The sequence below is a fragment of the Notamacropus eugenii genome, chromosome 5 (genome assembly GCF_028372415.1).
Source record: "Notamacropus eugenii isolate mMacEug1 chromosome 5, mMacEug1.pri_v2, whole genome shotgun sequence".
Lineage (NCBI taxonomy): Eukaryota > Metazoa > Chordata > Mammalia > Diprotodontia > Macropodidae > Notamacropus > Notamacropus eugenii.
The window spans coordinates 219,721,438-219,740,862 of NC_092876.1; the positions used below are offsets into that span (position 1 = coordinate 219,721,438).

Below are 19,425 nucleotides of genomic sequence, written 5' to 3' on the forward strand. Positions count from 1 at the left end.
TTTTACGCTGGAAGACATAAAGGGTTTTACTCAAGGTTTTAGAGTAGGAGAATGATTTGTTCAGATTTGTGTTAAAAGTAAATACAGCAGCAATAGAAAGGACAGATTAGGGAGGAGAGGATGGAAGTGACTAATTAAGAAAAAGCCTTTGTAAAACCAAGTAGAAGGTGATGAGTGCCTCACATAAGTGGCCATTCTATGAGTGTGATAGATACTGTAGAGGCAGACTCAACTAGCTCTGTCAACTAATTGGATAAAGGTAATAAAGGAAGAACTTAGAGGCTTTGAAGTGAGCTATTTGAAAAGTTGACCATACCATCCACAGAAACAGGGAAGTGAGGGAGAGGGACAGGCTTAATAGAGGGATGTGGCAAGGAAAGGAAGGAAAGAAAAAAGAGATAGAGAAAGAAAAAGAGAAGAAGGAAGGAAGGAAGGAAGGAAGGAAGGAAGGAAGGAAGGAAGGAAGGAAGGAAGGAAGGAAGGAAGGAAGGAAGAAAGGAAGGAAGGAAGGAAGGAAGGAAGGAAGGAAGGAAGGAAGGAAGGAAGGAAGGAAGGAAGGAAAGAAGGAAGGAAGGAATCTAGGGTGTGGGTTTGGATGTTAAGTAGTGGCTTAGTGAGGTCTCTTCTCAGACATGGGGATGAGGGAAGATCACTGCAAGGTTGTAAAACTGAGTGATTAGAAGTATTGTGGTCATAGCTAACAACAGACTATATATTTATCATTTAAAGAACATCCCAAGTTCAGAACATCCCATTGCTAGATTGCGCACCGTACTGATAAATTTTTTTCCAACCATATAATAATGGAAGACTATTTAGTAAGTTGGTCTATGTCAATATAAGAAACAAGCACATCAACCAAATCACACATATTTGATGTATTGCAATAACTTAACAGTGGATCTGTGACTTCCATCACTAAAAGTATACCCCCTCCGATAATACAGATTACAATATACCTAAATCTTCTTGTTGGTATCCTCCCATAAATTCTCCACAGGAAGATATTGAATTGTTCACATTGAATAAATACCAGCAGACATCCCATCTGTTATCTAATACTATTACTAGATAATCAGTTCTTTTCCAGTCTTATGTCTCTCTGATGATCTCTATTATAAACGGTCTCCTGTACAATTCCTAGTAGGGAACATTTTGCAGTCCACTCATGAGCACCATACACCTCTCCACTGATGGAAGACTCAACTTTAATTCTTTAGTCTCTAAGGCTCAACCACACAGCGTCACTGGAAGAATACTGGTGTTAAAGGGATAGGCCTTTATTGCAGAGAGGTCCTTGGGATCATTTAAAAATATTGTGTAGTTTTCCAGATGGAATAAAATCTAACATGTTTTTCTCTTCCTTCTATTCAATAAGTATCCATTGACAGTGTCTAACTAAAATAATTATATTGATGGATTAGCAACTTGGGTTGTCCATCCCACTGTCTTAATAGTCTGGACAATACGTATTCTTCACTAACTTGCTTTTATTTTTCTATGTAGTTGGGTCAAATTCTTTAAGTAACTATGAATCTCACTTAGGAGCTCATACTATTCCAGAGCTTGATACAATTAACACAATGCCATCTACAAGCAGGAGCACCTGGAGGAACTCATCATCTAAGCAATACAATGGACAGAAGGCTAGATTTGGGGTTAGGAAAGATCTGAGCTCAAATCCTGCAGCAGACACTTACTGTGTGACCATGAGCAAGTCTGCCTGCCTCAGCTGCTTCTTCTGTAAAATGGTAATAATAAGAGTCCCTATTCTCAAGTGTGGTTGTAAGAATCAAATGAAATAATATACGTAAAATGCTTCATAAACCTTAAAAGTGTGATGTGTTGGCTTTATTATTAGTATTTACATTATGATTCTCTATAAGGACTTTCCCTGCAATTTTTGGCTTTTCACCAGTTATCTTCTATTCCAGGGGCAAACACCTTTGTGTTTTCCTCTTTTTTGCCTCTCTCTAATAATTAGAGGCTCAATGAACAAAATTATTATAAGAACGCTCTTGACAGAAAAGAGTTGTGCTGTGAAGATGGCATTATTATATAATGAATTAGATATCATATGGTCTATATTTTAGAGTAGATTGTAAGACCTGTCAGTCTTTTGTGAGTACAAAGATGTGATCTGCTAAGGAAAAATATTTGCAACATCTCTCCTTTCCTCTTCTCAATCCCTCCATCAAAGATGACCTTGGCATGTGTTTAGATTGGTCTCAAAAAGACTTTGTAGGAATGAGTAAGTAGGCATTTTAATCAGCAGCAATTTGTCACTTGATTTTGGAAATAACAAGATCCATGATTTTCCCAATCTTTTTGTGCTCTCTTTCAGAAATTTCAAAAATTAAGAGTTATTTCTCTAATTAGCTGGGTGATCCTGGGCAGGCCCTCTGTTTCCTTAACTATAAAAAGGACCAAGTTGAACTAAATCTCTCCGACTTTTTTTCCAGCATAATTATGCTGACTAGAAGCCATGTTCTTTCCACTACATAATCTTGCCTATTATATTTATTCTCTGTTATAGCTACTTGTGTGTATTATCTTCTCTTTCCAAGTAGATTCTAAGCATTGTGAGGACAGGAACAGATTCTGTTTCATTTTTATAGCCCTCTACAGGCTTGAATATCATAGCATAGATGACCAGGTGGTGGTTAACATTGTCAGGTAGACCTGAGTTCAAATTCTACCTCTTGCTCTTACTGGCTATAAGGCCATGGGTCAGTCACATACCCTCTCAGAATCACATTCTTCATCTGTAAAATGAAGCCAGCATACCTACTTCACTGGGTTGCTGTGAAGCTCAAATAAAATTATATATGTAAAACACTTTCCAAACTTTAAAGTGATACATAAATGCCAATAACAGCAATTACTATAATGGATAAAGCTATGATGTTACCAAATCCTTGATAAATGCTAAGTATCAAAGACTACTCAGTCTAAGTGGTATTTTAAGTCAGAAATTCATTTGTTCCATTTTAAAAATGTTCACTATCATCCCAACTCCAGAAAAAATTCCTCCCCTGATGTTGCTTTAAAATGTACCAAAAAGATATGAACTGTATAAGGGAAGGATTCTCTATGGCTGAAACTTTAAAAAATCTAAATTGCTGAAATCCAAACTGACAAAATGGGAAAATTCAGGAGAAAAGGAACCAAAAAATATTATATAATGAGCAAAACTGTCAAAAGATAAGCACCCAAAAAATATAAGCATCACTTTTATCAGTGATTGATTGTTCTTTCTTTCCAGATAATTCAACTTTTAGCTTAAAATACATAATCAGTGACTGAAACATTTGACTCTCTTTCTTCCCAAACAACAAAAACTCTCATCTGGTAGGGGATATGGGGTTATATTGTAAAATAATAACAAAATAGTTTGGTTGTTTGCTTTCTAAAGTATCACACTGGAAAACATTTATATATAAGTGGCATAGAATAGAAAGACTGCAGAATTAGGAAAGAGAAGTATGTTTCCTTCTTCCACTAATTTCAGGAAACTCTGTGGGACTATGACTTCAGGAAACTCATTTAATGTTTCTGGGTCCTATTTCCCTCATCTATGAAGTCAGGAGGTTGGATGAGATGATCTCTAAGGACCCTGCTAGTTCTTAATATTCTATTCCCTTCTAAGGGGCAGGAAAAATGATTCATTTCAAAGAAAGTCCTACTTTCAGACTCTGTTTTTAGATACTATGCCTTCTTAGAGACTATGGATCACCACAAAACAAAATCCTTGTTCACACAACTTCAGCTAAGGGCACACATGTTGTTTCACTGGTCTCTCTAGACTTCAAGGGAAATCATCCAAGCAGCTTGCAGAGGTGAAAACAAGTAAAGGCTAGATTTTTACTAGGCAGCAAACAAAACAGCAGCACAAAGCCAGGAAATGTGATGGCTGCATGTAAAGAAAACCCCTACTTTAAAAAAATAGTTCTTGACTTAAAAGGTAAAAAAAATTTTGAAAATACAATAATTTCCCCCTATAATACATAAGTAAGTTCCAAGGAATAAAGCAGATTACAATAATTAATAGAAAAATATTTCCTGGAGAAGTTATCCCTGAGAAGCATACATTCCCTGGACGTCAAGAATAAAGAAGTAGGAAATTTACAGGTCATAAGTTGAATCTGACCTCACATCTTTTGTCTAGTTGCAGACAGACAGCACTGAATTAACATAACTGAAGTTTTACCAAATTATTTGTTCAAGCCATTAAATTTCTCTGACTCAATTTCTACACTAATTATGACAATGACTGTCCTCTCCCTATTTCACCTACGTAGCTGTGAAGATGAGCTTATAATTAAAAAGTTTCTTGGAAGAAAAACATTACATAAATCCAAGGTACCATACTGTTATTTACAGTATTTCAGTTAACTCAGTGATTTGGAAATGCATTCTTGGTTACATAGACAAAGGAGAAACAGAATATAACATTTTTTTAAAAAAGAAATTCTGGCCAGACCTTAAGCAATTTGGCTCAGAAATTATTTCAAGAGTGATAGAATTACCCATTTGTGGTGATCCTATGTGGACATTTGCCCAGGGGCGGGGAGGAGGAGCCAAACCCTAGTATTTTTTTTTTAAAAGAAAGAAATGTGTTAAATTAGTGAAGAAGAGTAGGAAAATTTAGTGAGATGCCAAAGAGGCACTTGGTAGAAAAAATGGGGAAGCACTAATACAGAATTCAGTTCTTTCCTAATGGCTGCAGCTAGGCATTTTTGAATCATGATTCCTTCCTCATCTGTTTTTAAAGAACTATCTAACACAAATGTGCAAAGATGGTATAAATGGCTTACAAAATGGAAATGGGATTAGTCTATAAAACTTCACGTGGAAAAATTAGTTTTATTTTCTGATACCTTAATTTTTAATCTATCATCTTGCCTACTTGGGGGAAAAATAACAAAATGGGATTATCTTTAGCAATATTCAAATACATATACTTATGTACAAGCTTAACCTTAAAACTTTAAAAAATACATAAATTTCATTAACAGAATTGCATCAAAAAGATGTTAATCAACAGCTTTGTATGTCATTCTCTGAACAAGGCCAAACACTGAATCACTGTTAAAATTCCTCACGTGCAGCTACGCCCAGTTAATCTGCTTGAAAGCAGCAAAGTATGTAAATCTACTTACACTGGTGAGATAAACATTTCTCTCATTAAATGTTAACAACATGGAAGCAGAACCACTGTTGGTCTGCAAATGTTTCTCTCCCCTCTTCCCACGTTAAAGTCCCACCCCCCAAATAATCCAGATACTTTCAAACTCTGGCCAAAATCATTCAGAATGAGAATTGAGCAAGCTACTTTTTAGCAAAATCCTTTTCTAAAGCCAACAACAACAAAAAAAACTTGGACCATGCCTCAATTTGAAAATATAAAGCATGTGCCACCCCCATCTATGAACTAACTACTGCATGAAAATCAGCAGCAAAAGAAGGAACTCACAAGTAGAAGGTAGTCAGCTATTAGTAAATGTAAAGAAAAGAAAGCATGGTAATTTTTATTTTTAGATTTTGAATTAAAAGACCATAATCTCACCTCCCTCCCCAATGAAAATACCTTATTTTTACAGACCACTATATACTAGCATGATGAGTTTGGGATTTAGGGGTTGGGGGAATGGAGAACAGTTGCTACTAAGAAAATATATTGTATCCACATAAAATTATTGCAGATATTATAACACACCTGATAGGATGTGAATGAACTCTAACATTTCTCAACTGAGACTTAAACCTGCATTTTGCCCTTGTCTAGTCATTACCCACTGAGCTACCACTTATATCACGGGTCTCTAAAAGTTTCACTTGAGCCCAGTAGGCGTATCTCTAAGTGCTCATCTGCCTGTGATGCAGGAAAATCCTGTTTAACACTGATGACTTCAGAGATCAGAGCTCACTCCTTGTTCTCTATACTAGAGGGGGAAAAAAAGTCAGATACCACTCACCTATAGCTAGTTGGCTCTTCCATATCCTCCTTGGAAACATGACAGTTTAAAAAGAAATATTTTATTCAAGGAAATATTGCTTTGCCAACAATAATTCCAACAAACTATGTCAAACTACAAATATCATCACTTCACCTAAATCATTTTATTTTTCTTCCATTTTATGGTTTTTTTTAAAGATCTCTAGACTGAGGTTACTTAAAGATTCTCAAATTTTGTCTTAATATTGGATTACAAGATTATTATATATAAGTACACAGCATTGGTGTTTCAGAGTCCTTTCATTTTAATTTCAAATGTAATTTTAATTCTACCTTAAACTCAACTTTTTCCTCTCACAAATGTTTCCCAAAAACTGAGAAAAGTTAACTTGGTCTAAAAAATTTTAATTTCTAGATTAAACTCATACTACACTATCTGACTAGAGATTTCCTATGCTCTCTAAAATGGACAAATTAGGATGAAATCAAGATCTCCACATTAATCGCACTACAAAATCATTCACAAGACTACACACATTGAGTGAGCTTGAGCTAAAATGAGATCACAAAGTCACTCGTGGTAACCAGGTCCCTATGTAGGAAGTGTGCTTTCACCACAGAACAGCTAAATACTAACAAAAGAAACCTTTGAGTCAAATACCACTGGTACCCGGGGTCCTGTGTCTGTATAATGCCTACACATTCATTTCTTTCTTTGCCTATAGAAAAAAAAGAAAGTCTGTTTGTTTTTCTGATTCTGTCAGCCTTTTTAGCTCTTTGAATCTAAGGAGTGCCCTATGAAAAGAAGAGCATCTTATCAGTGTGCTCCAGACCAGCAGGCTATCTCCCATCCACACACAAAACCTACAGCCCCTTACAGTAAAAGGCCTCGCCCTCACCCTTTTTCCCTCATTTCACAGCTAACACCCCGCAGTGCCCTGACAACAAATAAATGAATACACAAGGCCCTACAGTTCCTTACATAATTAACCATCTTTTCAGGTAGCCTGAGGTGGGCGGGAAGGGGAGGGCTGAAGAAAGGCTTTGTAGTAAATTGGTTTCATTTATGAAGTTTATGCAAGTGTGGCCAATGCAGACATTTATTCTAAACTAACTCACATTAAGTATATTTTTTATGTGTACTCTAAACTTTTATTTTGAAAGTTTCAGCCAGGATCCAAACTTATATTTATGAATATATCAGTCTTCATTTGAGAGTTGTTAGTGCAGGCAAAAGTTTTGTCGATTTCAAAATCAGAGTTTTGCCTACGTAAGGGGGTAGCAAACAGTTCCTTAGTCCTCCACTGTAAAGTGAAAGCTAGTAAGGGAGGAACTCCGCAAAACCCGTACTTTAAAACTCCGTAAGTCCTTGCTTTACCAAAATTAGACTTATTTTCAAGTCTCCTGGAGTCCAAAGGAAGCATTAATTTGGGAATAAAAATGGACTAAGAAATCAATAATCCCTTAAAGGTTGAACTAAAGTTGGTAGGCATTTTTGCCATCAGTTGTGATGTATCTACTCTTAATGGAGCCAAAGTCCACATCGAAGGATGTGATTCTTTTGTATCATTATTGGGATAATAACTTAATTGATTTGCCTCAGTTGTTAAGGTTAAACACAAGAGGCTTATTGTTGAGGAAAAATAGCTGTTCAGTGCTTTTGTTTTTCAACTAGCATCTTGCCACAGACCTCTAATCAGTTTAACCTTTCATAAACAGAGAACTGCACATTAAAAAAATAAAATAATAAAGCTAACTTTTGATTGTTGTTCCTGCCTTTCTTAAAGATTTGTCATAACATGGCTTCAGTAATCATTGGGGAAAAAAAGGACTGGGGAATAAAACAACATAAAAAAGGGAGCCACTCATGATGAGCTTCGCAACTCTTTTTTTCCCTCCTTTTGCAGCCCTTCTTTTCCCTCCCGCACAAGATTTTGATCTAACCACTAAACTGCCTTTGGAGCTCAATCTGTTAAGAAAAAAAAAAAGTAGGAAACTATATTAAAGTAGGAAAACGCATGTGTATGACTCAGTCTTATCCAAAGTATCTCTTCAATCAAAATGTCACCGGATTTCCCTCTGCTACTAAAGAACTGAAAACCTAAGAAATCGACGGTCTAAGTTCCCCTTTTTTTCGGTGTCCCCGAAAAAAAAATAATCTCCTTGGTTTTCCTCGTTTCGTGAGAAATTAAAACATGCAGTTTGAAGTTTCAGTTGAAGATTTCCAACGAAGGCGACAACCGGACTCCCTTCATTACAACACACACACACATACACAACACACGTAACACACACATACAACACACTGGAAAACTTGTTGCAACGCTCAGCAAACCCAAACCTGGCCCAACCTCGCCTCGCCTCCCTCCCTCCCTCTCTACCCCTCCTCTTCCTTTTCCTCCTCCTCCTCTTACACCCCACCCTAGCCAGCCAGTCCCCAGGGCGGCGGGAGAGGGGGGGCGCCGCGAGAGGAGGGGGGAGTTTGCATCCCCGCCGCTAAGGTCAGCCAGTTGAAGTCGCCTGACCTGCGGCCCATCTCAGCCGCCGCCACGGACTCCTTTACAAACAAGGTCACCACGCCAACCCAGGTCCCTTTTACGAGCTCCGAAGGATAAAGGGCTCAGCTGTTCCCCAGCTCCACAAGCTGCCCCTTTTGCAAAACTAAGTCCCGGCGTCCCCAACGCGCCAACAGCTCCCCCCCAACCTTCAGCACTCATTCTTCCCTACCCCGACTCTTCGACAGCCCGCGCCGCCCACCTCTTACCTGCTTCCGAAAGGGGGTTCGGCTGGGGCCACTGCCCCCCGGATTCCCGCTGCTATTGGGAAAAATCATTGCCTGAAGCCTTGGAGGGCGGGGGAGGGGGAGTCTGTGGCAGGGGGCAAGGATGGGGGAGGGGGCAACTTTGGAAGCCACTAGTTCCGAGGCTAGTCCTGGGGAAACTCCCTTTCTCCGGACTGCAGGCGTCGGGGCCGGGGCCAGGCTGGGCTGGGCTGGGCTGGGCTGGGTTAGGCTGGGCTAGGCTGGGCTAGGCTGGGGCTGCTGCTGCTGCTGTTACTGCTGCTGCTGCTGTTACTGGTGCTGCTGCTGCTGCTGCCGCCGCCGCCGCTGCTGCTCCTGCGGGCGCCGCGGTGCTGACTTCTCCTGTCCCCTCCTCCTCCTCCTCCTCTTCCAGTACCTCCTCCTCCTCCTCCTCCTCCTCCTGAACTCGGCTAAAAGTCAGGGGAAATGCCCCCGTCCCCTCCCCCTGCGGCTCCTCTTCCTCCTGCTGGGCTCCGAGAGCAGCGCGGGGCGGGAGAGGCTCTAGAAGCAGCAGCAGCCGCCCTGCCTGCCATGGAAGGGAGTTAGTTCATTGATCAGACGACCGGGGAGACTTTGCAGGCGGCAGCAGCAGCGCCGCCACCGGTCCCACCTACCACGGCCTCAACCACCGCCCTGAGAGGGCGCCGAGCGCGGGGAGGAGGTGGGGGGTGGGGGAAGTGGGTGGAGCAGGAGAGCCCAGTGCCTGTCCCAGGCACCTCCGGCCCCGCCGCCGCGCCAGCCACAGCAGGCTCTATTGCCACAGTTCCAAGAGACCCGAGTCCCTGGGCTACTGCGCAGACTCCCCTCTTCCCCTGGGTCAGCGTTCTGGGACCCCGAAGACCAGAAAGAGCCGCTGGCGGCCCCTGCCCCGGTACAATGGTTGGGTCTGGCTCCCCGCATACCGCACATTCCTAGGTGTAGCCAGCCCCCCCTCCTCTTCTTTTCGCTCCCTCTCTCTCCCCTCCCTAAGCACCAGTGGTGGCAGCACTGCGCCCCTACTCTAAACTCCTGGCAGATCAGATCACTAAGGCGCTCCGCTAGGAAATCTAACTTAGTCCCCCTGCCCTTCTTTACCTTTTTCTATTCTCTGTCCTCACCACCTCCCTTCCCCAAAATGACTGACTTTGATGAGCAAAGTTACCGGTACCACAACTTACCCAGCAAGCACATATGCACATCGACATTTAATCTGTACGACCCTGCCCACCCCCTCAAAAAGCAAACAGCTAAAACATTAAAGTCAAATACATGTGTGGAAATGCTTTGTTTTATGTACCTCATGTTTTGTATACCAAAGGACTCGATTGAGACTTGCTAAAAGGCCTCTTTGCAAAAGGATTCACTTTAGACTTTAGACTTGCTAAAAGACAAAAACAAGCCCCCCCCCCCCCCCCAACTCTGTTTCAACTAATTCAGGACTATTTCTTTGTAATTACCTGGTCCGCCTTCACCCTCTCTGGACAAACAGTGTAATCCTTTCATATTATGTTTAACAGGGTCAGAAACTTCTGTTTTAAAGCCAGGAGATCACAGGAACTGGGCAGAAATAGACATAGTTTAAAGCTTATTTTCTATTTTCTGGTTTAATGTCTTAAGTAGAATTTCTGAAATATCTATCTGATAGAGTTTAATTTTTCATAAACAATTGGAAAGGATATTAGAGGTCATCTAGTTGAACCTATTTTCTCAGACATCCGGATTGGTTGGCAACCTCTGCTTGAATACTTCCAATGACAGAAAACTAACTTCAGTACTCCACTGTTGGACAGAGACTCACACATAGTAGGTATTAAATAAATGCCTTTTGATGAATTAAAGTTCATCCTTGGATTCTTGCCCTAATACCTCACTGAATAAAAGTTACTATTATTAATTATATTATTGCCAATAATAATAATAAGGTTCCAAGTTGTCTAAGAAATGAGGACACTGGAATCTTCATCACTAGCAGGCAAAACAAGATGCTTTCTGTGTTAGTTTTCTAGCAAAGCCACTACCTCTAGTTCTTACTTCAGCAATGACATACTGTAAACTATTCACTCTACATACACACACAGCCTGCTACCCTCATTAGAAGCCAGCAAATACTCCTCAAAACTGTCTTCAGTAAATTGGTGAAATTTAGCAAGTTTTTGTTCTACCTGTATAAAAGTGTGTGAGGAATAGCACACACATAAGTCCCTCCTCTTCTGTATGGAAAAAAAAAGGAAAAAATGCTAGACGCTTAGATACTTGAATTCTGAGTAAACCTCTCAGCATCAAAATGGATGTTCAGTAAGTAGATACAACTAACATTTGGTACACATTTTATTCTATTTATGTCATGTCCTTGTTAAAAGACTTCTGGGTACCCTAACAATTATTTTGGTCCTATCTAATACACCAGATTAACCTGCCTTTCACCATTTCTTGTTTCTGAGACCCTCAATTGCATGCTGCTAAACCGAAGTATGGAAAAACATGTTTTGTTAATGCTGTATAGGTTAAAGTCCTGTCCTGACAGTCTTTACTGAGAACATCCTGCCCACAAACCCCTGGAGTTCAGACCTGTGGACTATCAGCAGAAGTGCCCTGGACAACCTCAGCTGTCATGGACTGACTCTCAGGAAACCACAAGCTAAACCACAAAAAACCAGCTTCATGGATTGACTTCTTTGTGGTACTGTTTGGGTCACAATTCTCTTTTTGGATGCTGTGAAGTTCTAGTGTCATGGTCCTTGACCAGGTATGTTGTAATAATGTAATAAAAGAAAATTTTAAATGTTAATAAATGGCTAAAATATCTCACAAAATAAAAAGATAATTTCAAAAGAAATAGTTCTTTTTATAATAAAAGGTAAATTAAAACTCTTAAAGATTCAGATTTACAAACCCCATTGTAAAAGTGAATGGCATGAAATGAGAAATGAAGATGGTTATGTTTTTTAAGAAACACTATATTTGGTAGTCAAGAACACATTTGAATATATTGCTCAATTTGTGCAGAAGTAGGGGTTACAAAGGGAGAAGATAAAAGACCCTCACTGTCAAAGAATTTATAATCTCATTTAAAAAAAATAGGACAAATACAAATGGATGAAAATCCAATACAATAGGAAAAGCAGAAACATGAAAACAAATGTCTTGAGTATATGTTTGCTTTTTTTTATGTAAAATATACAGAAGGATCCATGGCTAGTGGTTTACCCTGTAGGCTTGGAATCAGGAAGATCAGAGTTCAAATCCAACCTCTTCTGTTTGCTAGTTCTATGTCCAGGGACAAGTCATTAACATTTTATGTACCTTGAGCAATTCAAAATCTTATCTATTCAGTCAAAGGCAGAGTCTTTCTTGGATAGTGGGAATTTCTGTGCCTAGAGCTCCCAGTGCTAAAATCATAGCTTCTTTCTTATATGTCTGTTCTCATAAGCAATACTGACTGAGAACAATTAAATGTGCTCTACCAATAAATAGTCATTGTGGGCCAGAGTAGTTAGCAAACAAACCCTTTACTTGGAAGGGGCTCTTGATCCTAGGCCTTGAAGGACAGTGATCGGGAATGGAAGGGCAAAGGTAGGGTCATTCCAAGTCAAAGGAATAGCATGAACAAAGGCTTGGAGACGGGAATGAGCAAGATATATTCAAAGGCCTAATAGAAGGGAGGAAATAGTGGGAAACAAACACATACATTAAACATACACACATAGACATACATACGTATCTAGTAGCTATAACTACTTACAAGCACTATATAGAAGTCAAAATGACCGAACAGTTACAGTAACAAAGTCAGGTGAGATTGAGGCATGAAAGCTTTGTGCAGATGGCAAGTCTTAGTTAATGTTTCAAAGGAAAAGAGAGATAAAGTTGGAGAGAGAGTGGAAGTGCATTTTCAATAGTATAGTGAAGATCTGTAGATTTCAAGGAGGGAATTGTGCAAATGATACCATTAGGGTTGGTTAGCTATGTTAAAGAACAAGAGACTGTGTAAGTATGAAGAGAAAATTAACACAATTGAAGTCACATATGAAGAAAAAAACACAAAACCCTACTATAAAAACAATGTACTCTAAGGAATAGAGTAGTAGTAAGATCAATGCACCTGAGTCAGGTGACCTGGGTTTTTAATCCTAGCTTTATTACTCACTATTGATCCAAGGAACATTTTCTTAACAATGAAAACTATCTAAAATTGGAATGGTCTCTCTTAGAAGGTGGTGGGTTCTTCACTTCACTAGGGGAGAAACAAATGTGGAAGGGGCTCTTATTCAGGTATGAGTTGGACTACATGGCCTTGGAGGACTCCTCCCACTCTGAAATTCTGTGATTTTATTTTTTGGATCTCAGTTGAAGTTTCTTCAACCTTGATTTTAATAAAGGAATTGGATCATAAGCCATTAAAATAGATAATCTGTAAAGGGCCTTGTGCCTCTACAGCCTACAATCCTAGAAACTACACAAGTAATAGTCCCTAGCAGCAATACTATAATAGTCTTAAAACTAATTTCAGTAAATAGAGCAGAAGAGTTTGTGTTTTGTCTTTCTAGTAGCCAAAACTAACAACTAACAATAAATTACATTACTACTTAATTGAAGGGAGATATGTTTGAGGTCTACTGTTTGAGAATTTGGAAAGAAACAAGTATTTATAAGCACTGACTGTGCCAGGTATTATGCTTAGTGCTTTACAAATATTATCTCATTTAATCCTCACAACAACCCTGAGATATAGTAGATGCTGTTACATCCTCATTTTACAGATGAGGCAAAAGAGGGAGACCGAAATGAAGTGATTTGCCCAAAGTAAGTATTCGAGGTCTTCCTGACTCCAGGGCTAACACTTTATTCACTGGGCCACTAAGTTTACTCAAGGATCCAGGTTTGAGGAATTTGAGTATTTGTTAAAATTTTGTTAAAAATAAGTCCTAGAAAGCCAAAATTTTAGAGTTGGAAAGAAACACAATCTCTTTCATCTAGTCTAATCCATATATTAATAGCAATGCTCTTTATGGTATAGATGACAAGTAGTCAAGCAAGCTTTTGTTTAAAGACTTCAAATGGGGAGTAACACATTACATCCTAAACTGGCTACTACTGGAATCTTTCCACTTCTGAATACTTCTAATTATTAAATTAGAAAAGACTAAATAACAGCAGTAAACTTTAGAATTCCAATCGCAATTGAATTTGTCAATAATTATTCATTGAGTATCTATTATGTACCCAAAATTACTATGCCTGGGGTGAAGAAGATGATAAAAATAGAGGTATAAAGCTGATCATTGACTCATGAAGCCAATAATCTAGTTGAGGAATAACATTAGAGCAATTAGAGTACAATTAAGTAATAAAATCTATGATATTGGCTATAAAATGCAATGGGACTTCAAAAACCACATCAGTGTGACTCCAGATTGTTGTTTTTCCTTTGTTTTAGAAGAGGACCATGACATCAGAAAGGTGATGCCATGACTTGCAAGTGAATTGGATTTAAATGAGAGAAGGTTGTTCAAAGTCATACCAGACTCACTCTCTCCTCCAGTCATAGGGGTCCATATAAAGATATGGACAAGATAAAGATCAGGATGACAGAAAATGGCCCTGGAGGCAGTGGGAGACATTGGCCTTTTTAAGTTAAGGTCTGTCTCAGGTCTCAGTTTGACTGAGGCAATGCCATTAAGTGATTAAGGCTAGGTTTTGTGTTTGTCCTTTGTTGCCGAAGAATACCTTGCCATCAGAGAAATAATGACATGACTTGCACTTGACTTTGTTTTGGGTGGGGGAGGGCTGTGCAGGTCACTAGCCTCATTTCTTCTCCACAGCCATCTGAATCCAGAGACCTGATATTCCTCAGGATAACAGGAGAGGAGAGGAGAGGGGAGGGGAGAGGAAGGCTAGGTAAGAAATGAGGTAGATGAAGACCCTCCTTCAGGGTTTCTGGACAAAACAGAAACACTCTTAGAGAATAAAGGACAAACGAAGAGTGTGACTCCAAGTTATTCATGGAACACTTCCATGGAGGCAGCCTCAATCTGAGCATTTAAGCAAAATATGATTTGGAAAATGGATATAATGCTCTTTGCCAAGAGGTGACAGACTAGAGGAAGAAAATGAATGAGACTCCATTTCTGTGCTGCATGCCTTTTTCACAGACATGTCATGTCTGGAATGCTCTACCTGCTCACTTCTAAAAATCCCATCTTTTGCAACAGTTTTTGTGGCTTTCTCTTCATGCTAGTGTCTTCCATCTGAGATTACCTCTAATTTCTACTTTGTGTAACTCATATGTACATGGCTGTTTGCATGTTGGTATCCCATTAGAATGTGAGCTCCTCAAGGGTAGAGATTGGTTTTTTAACTTTTCTTTGTATCCACAGCAATCACCACAGTGCTTGTTGACTGACTGACATGCATTTTCTGAAATAGCCAATGTGTGAATTTGTTTTGTTTAACTCTACTTATTTTTCACAAAGGAGAACTCTTGGTTTTCTTATGCAGGGAGAATTTTAAGGGACAGAAGTGGGTGGGTAACTATAATGATGCAAAAAAAGAAGAAATAAAGGAGCACCAATAAAACAATAAAGAAATACCCAAAAGAGAACAGAAGGGAATTCTGAAGAGAGCAGAGTTAAGAAAGGCAGTTTTGTTACTATTATGATAAATGAATATACTTTTTAAAGACTGTATCTAATGGAAGTTCACAGTTTCATGTGTCATTTTTTTCTCTTCTTTACATATTGAAACATTCATATTTGTCAAGCTTGTAAGTGACAAAAAAAGGGGGGAAAATGGAGACAGAATACAATTCCAAGCCATAGGAATAGTGTTTACAAGGTCATAATATATTCAGAGGACAATGAGAAGTCTATGACCTCATGTGAAGAACTAGTGAACGATAATGTTAGAGTGGTAGGTGGGGCCCAATCATGGAGAGCTTTGAAAATATAACAAAGAAATCAGTTCTGAAGAATAAACTATGAGGAGGGTTTGGGAAATTAAGATAATCCCCTTTTCTATGGGAAAACTTGTCATCATTGACTTACATTTATCAAAATGAGTACATGTATATGCTATTGTACTAAATACTATAAACAATATTCTTTATCTGCTGTTTCTGTATTCTCACAGGCTGTCTCTCATGCCTAGAATGACACTTCCTTCATCTACACCTTAGCATCCTTAGTTTTCTTCAAGGCTCAGCTGAAGTTCCACCTGCTATAGGAACTTTTCCTGTTATTTCCATTTGCTAGTTTTCTCCTCCTCACCTCATATTTACATAGTAAATGGGCTTCTTTGTAGCATGGATGTGATCCTGGGGGGTTTTTTAAGTTTTTAAGTAATATCAATAGAGCACAAAGTCTAGTACTGTACTGGAAAACCTGCTAACTCCAATCCTATGGGAAACTGAGATTGATAATGTCAGTGAACCTATCTTAAAAGTAAAGAGAAAGCAATCAACAGTAGCTTGGTCACCAGGCGATAAATTCTTGCCCATTAGCAACACAAGAAATGGAGAAAAAATGTTTAAAGACCATTAATCTTGGGCAACAACTTTTGCTTCTTCAGTGATGGAATACTAAAAAAAGGTGAAGTACTAAAAATCATGCAGTTTTCAGACTATCTATAAATATGAGATCTTTTTCAAATAATACATTGACTACTGGAAGAAATTAATCACATCATTATTGATATCCTATTTAAAAAACTGAAGACAAAAGAAAGTTGTAGATAATTAAAAACATAATTCATTATTCTTCTTGAAAAAATCATGTGGTATTCCCAAAATTCCTACTTTTTCATCTTTATAAAATATTTATGAAAATGATTTATACACATATTGAGGATATCCTTAATGAAATTATGAAAAGGGAACAGAGAAGGTTTTGCAAGTAATTCTCTAGTGAACCCAATTTTAACATAACACAACTAACTAAAAGAGGTGAAGAGAAAACACGATTCTGCTACATGCATTATTGTTGATTACCAAAAAAAAACAAAAAACAAAAAAACAACCTACAAAACAGTTTGCCTTGGTAGAACAAAAATACATTTTTAAAGCCTGTCCTCTAATAAGAGTTCTCTCATACATATATTAAGATCATTTAAAATTCCTTGACAAAGACTGCCAGAGAGATAATGATTTTCTGGTTATTAATGTCAAATGAGGCATAATAGAGAGGGAGACTTATGCCCACCAAAGGTGTTCTATATGGTCATGTAGTACTGTCTATAAAAGGATAAAATGGAAAAATGGATTCCCAACGGATTATGAGGTCCCTCAGATAACTCGTTTGCTCATGATATTGTGCTGATTTTTTAAGATCCAGAACACATCAGGACACTCTAAATGAGATTCATAATTATCCATGAGACAAGACTAACAATATACCTACAGGGAAAAAAATAAATGGATGTAAAAAAAGCATTTTGTTCAGACATTGACATATAGTAAGTTGTTCAATCTTTTGAATTTGGAAATTTGTACATATATTGGGACAGGTATTATGGATGGGTAATAAGCTGGACTCAGAATTGAGTAGACCAAAGACAGTTAACTAGATTGCATTTCATAAATTGCATGGAAATTTTAAAGATTCCAAACTAGTCTCTATAAAAGCCCCATATTTTAAAAAAAGAAATGTTTTTCCTTTGAGGCCATTTGGTTAAAATTCTTAGATCAAAATAATCTCCAACAAAGAAAAGTAATGAGGCAATGGAAATAAATGGATACAAATAGGATTTCCACACATTTCCAATGAGGACTTTTATGCAAAAAGTGGTAAGCTTTATTATCATGGAACTAAATGATTTAAAAAAGAGATGTGCAGTCCATGTGTCAGAAGCAAAGAGATGGGTAGGTATGTAACCTGAATGCTGCACTTGTACCCACACAATGTTAAAAAGACTTAGATAAGTGGAGGGGAAAGGGATCCTCTGTGAAAGAACGACTAGGGAACATCATTAAAAATCACTCAAATGAGATGACGTGGATGGCTGGATGCCACAATGAAGAAATCAATGAGATCACAGATCCATATATGTTGAAAAACAACCTTCCTCTCACAAATACAAAATTCTTGAGGTCAGGGACTATTGAGTTTTTGTCTCTATATTAATCAACTGCTATGTGCCAGACACTGTGCTAATTGCTGGGGATATCAAACAGTTCCCATCCTCAAGGAGCTTACAATCTGATGAAGACAACATGCAAACACATATATACAAAGCAAACTACATACAAAAATAAGCAACAGAGGGAAGGCACTGGAATTAAGAACGTTGGGGAAGGCTTCCAGTAAAAGATGGGATTTTAGTTGGGACTTAAGGAAGGAAGGAAGGGGAAGTCACTAGGTGGAATTGAGGAGAGAGAGAGAGAATTCCAGGCATGGGGGTCAGCCAGAAAAAAAAAAATGTTTGGTAACACATGTGTTGTTCGTGCAGTAATAAAGAGGTCAATGTCACCATTGAAGATTATATGTTGGGGAGTAAGGTGTAAGAAGATTGGAAAGATAGAAGGGGCCTATGTTACAAAGGACTTTGAATGCGTTTTTTTAAATTGTATAAGATTCTCTCTGCGGTTTCACTTATTCACTCCTGAATTCTAACTATGCAGAAATCAGATTCTTGTAATTCTATTAAGATAAGTGGATGTGTAATAAGACAAACAAACATCCCTTACAAAAATATGAAGGATTTTTTGGTTGGGGATCTCTTCCTAGGGGCCTAATCCCTTCTTATTGACATTACCAAATGGGGATGGAACTTTTCTCATTCTTGGAGAAGAATCACTTTTGAAGGAAGCTGAGAAAAAGAGGGCAGGATCATTTTTTAGAAATTAAGACTGTGATTGGGAAAGATATGGGTCTAGAATCCTCAGATTTTAGCTGAAATACATTTTCCCATTAAAAATAGGGGGATGAAGAGAGGATGCAGAATTGTGATATAGTTCATGGTTTACTTAGACTTCTGTAGGCCAAATAAATATCTATGCACCATTGATAAATTTGTTAATATATAAAAGTATGTGGCTAATTGAAAGGACTTGAGTTAAAAACTAATTAGCAGAATACAATTTATTTCTAAGTTAGTGACTCCTTTTATATATAGAAGAGCTAGTAAAACTTAAAGCTCATTTTAATTCTTTAGCAAAAATAGTATTCTGCAAAATAATTTATTTTCTTCACCTGTTCTACAATTAAAGGACTCCCTCCTCCCCACAGTCCTTAATCTTGTTTTACTAAAAGTCTGATAACACTATACAACACTATACAAATTCTGAAAAAATGGAAGCATTAGAAATTAGACTGCGAGTTTATTTAAAATTGGCTTCCACAGAAATCAGCTGTCATGTCATTTTGTTGTAGACAAGTGGTAAACTTAAAGGCATTGAAATTAATAATTTATTTTGTTGTCACTTGTAAGGTAATTGTTGATACATGGAATATGCAAGGGCAGGCTTCTATTAAAAGTAGAAAAAGGCAACTATCGGGCTAACTCAAGCAAAAATTGGTTCCATATTTCAGAGACTCATAATTGTGAGATTCTTTTCCCCTAAATTACCTGGAATGTTGCCTCAGTCTTCCAATTTATTTGGCTGTGCAAACCTAGCTCTTGAGCTATTAATCTCCATACTCATGTCCTGCAAACAAGCCTATGGAAGAGCATACATTTTCAGGATATTTAAAGA

The 19,425-nt window shown here is 38.2% G+C and overlaps 1 protein-coding gene across 4 annotated transcripts in view; it reads right to left on the reverse strand.

Moving 5' to 3' along the window:
* Positions 1-19,425, reverse strand: part of RBMS1 (RNA binding motif single stranded interacting protein 1) — a 257,959-nt gene that overhangs the window by 172,180 nt on the left and 66,354 nt on the right. The window contains exon 1 of one of the 4 annotated variants that reach the window (XM_072612135.1): positions 8,724-9,382. The exons of 2 other annotated variants lie outside the window; for them this stretch is intronic. In XM_072612135.1, the coding sequence (XP_072468236.1) occupies positions 8,724-8,792 (69 nt within the window). In that variant the 5' untranslated portion in view covers positions 8,793-9,382. Of the gene's footprint in view, positions 1-8,723; positions 9,383-19,425 lie in introns of those variants that run through there. One more of the 4 variants, XM_072612137.1, reaches the window with a different exon arrangement.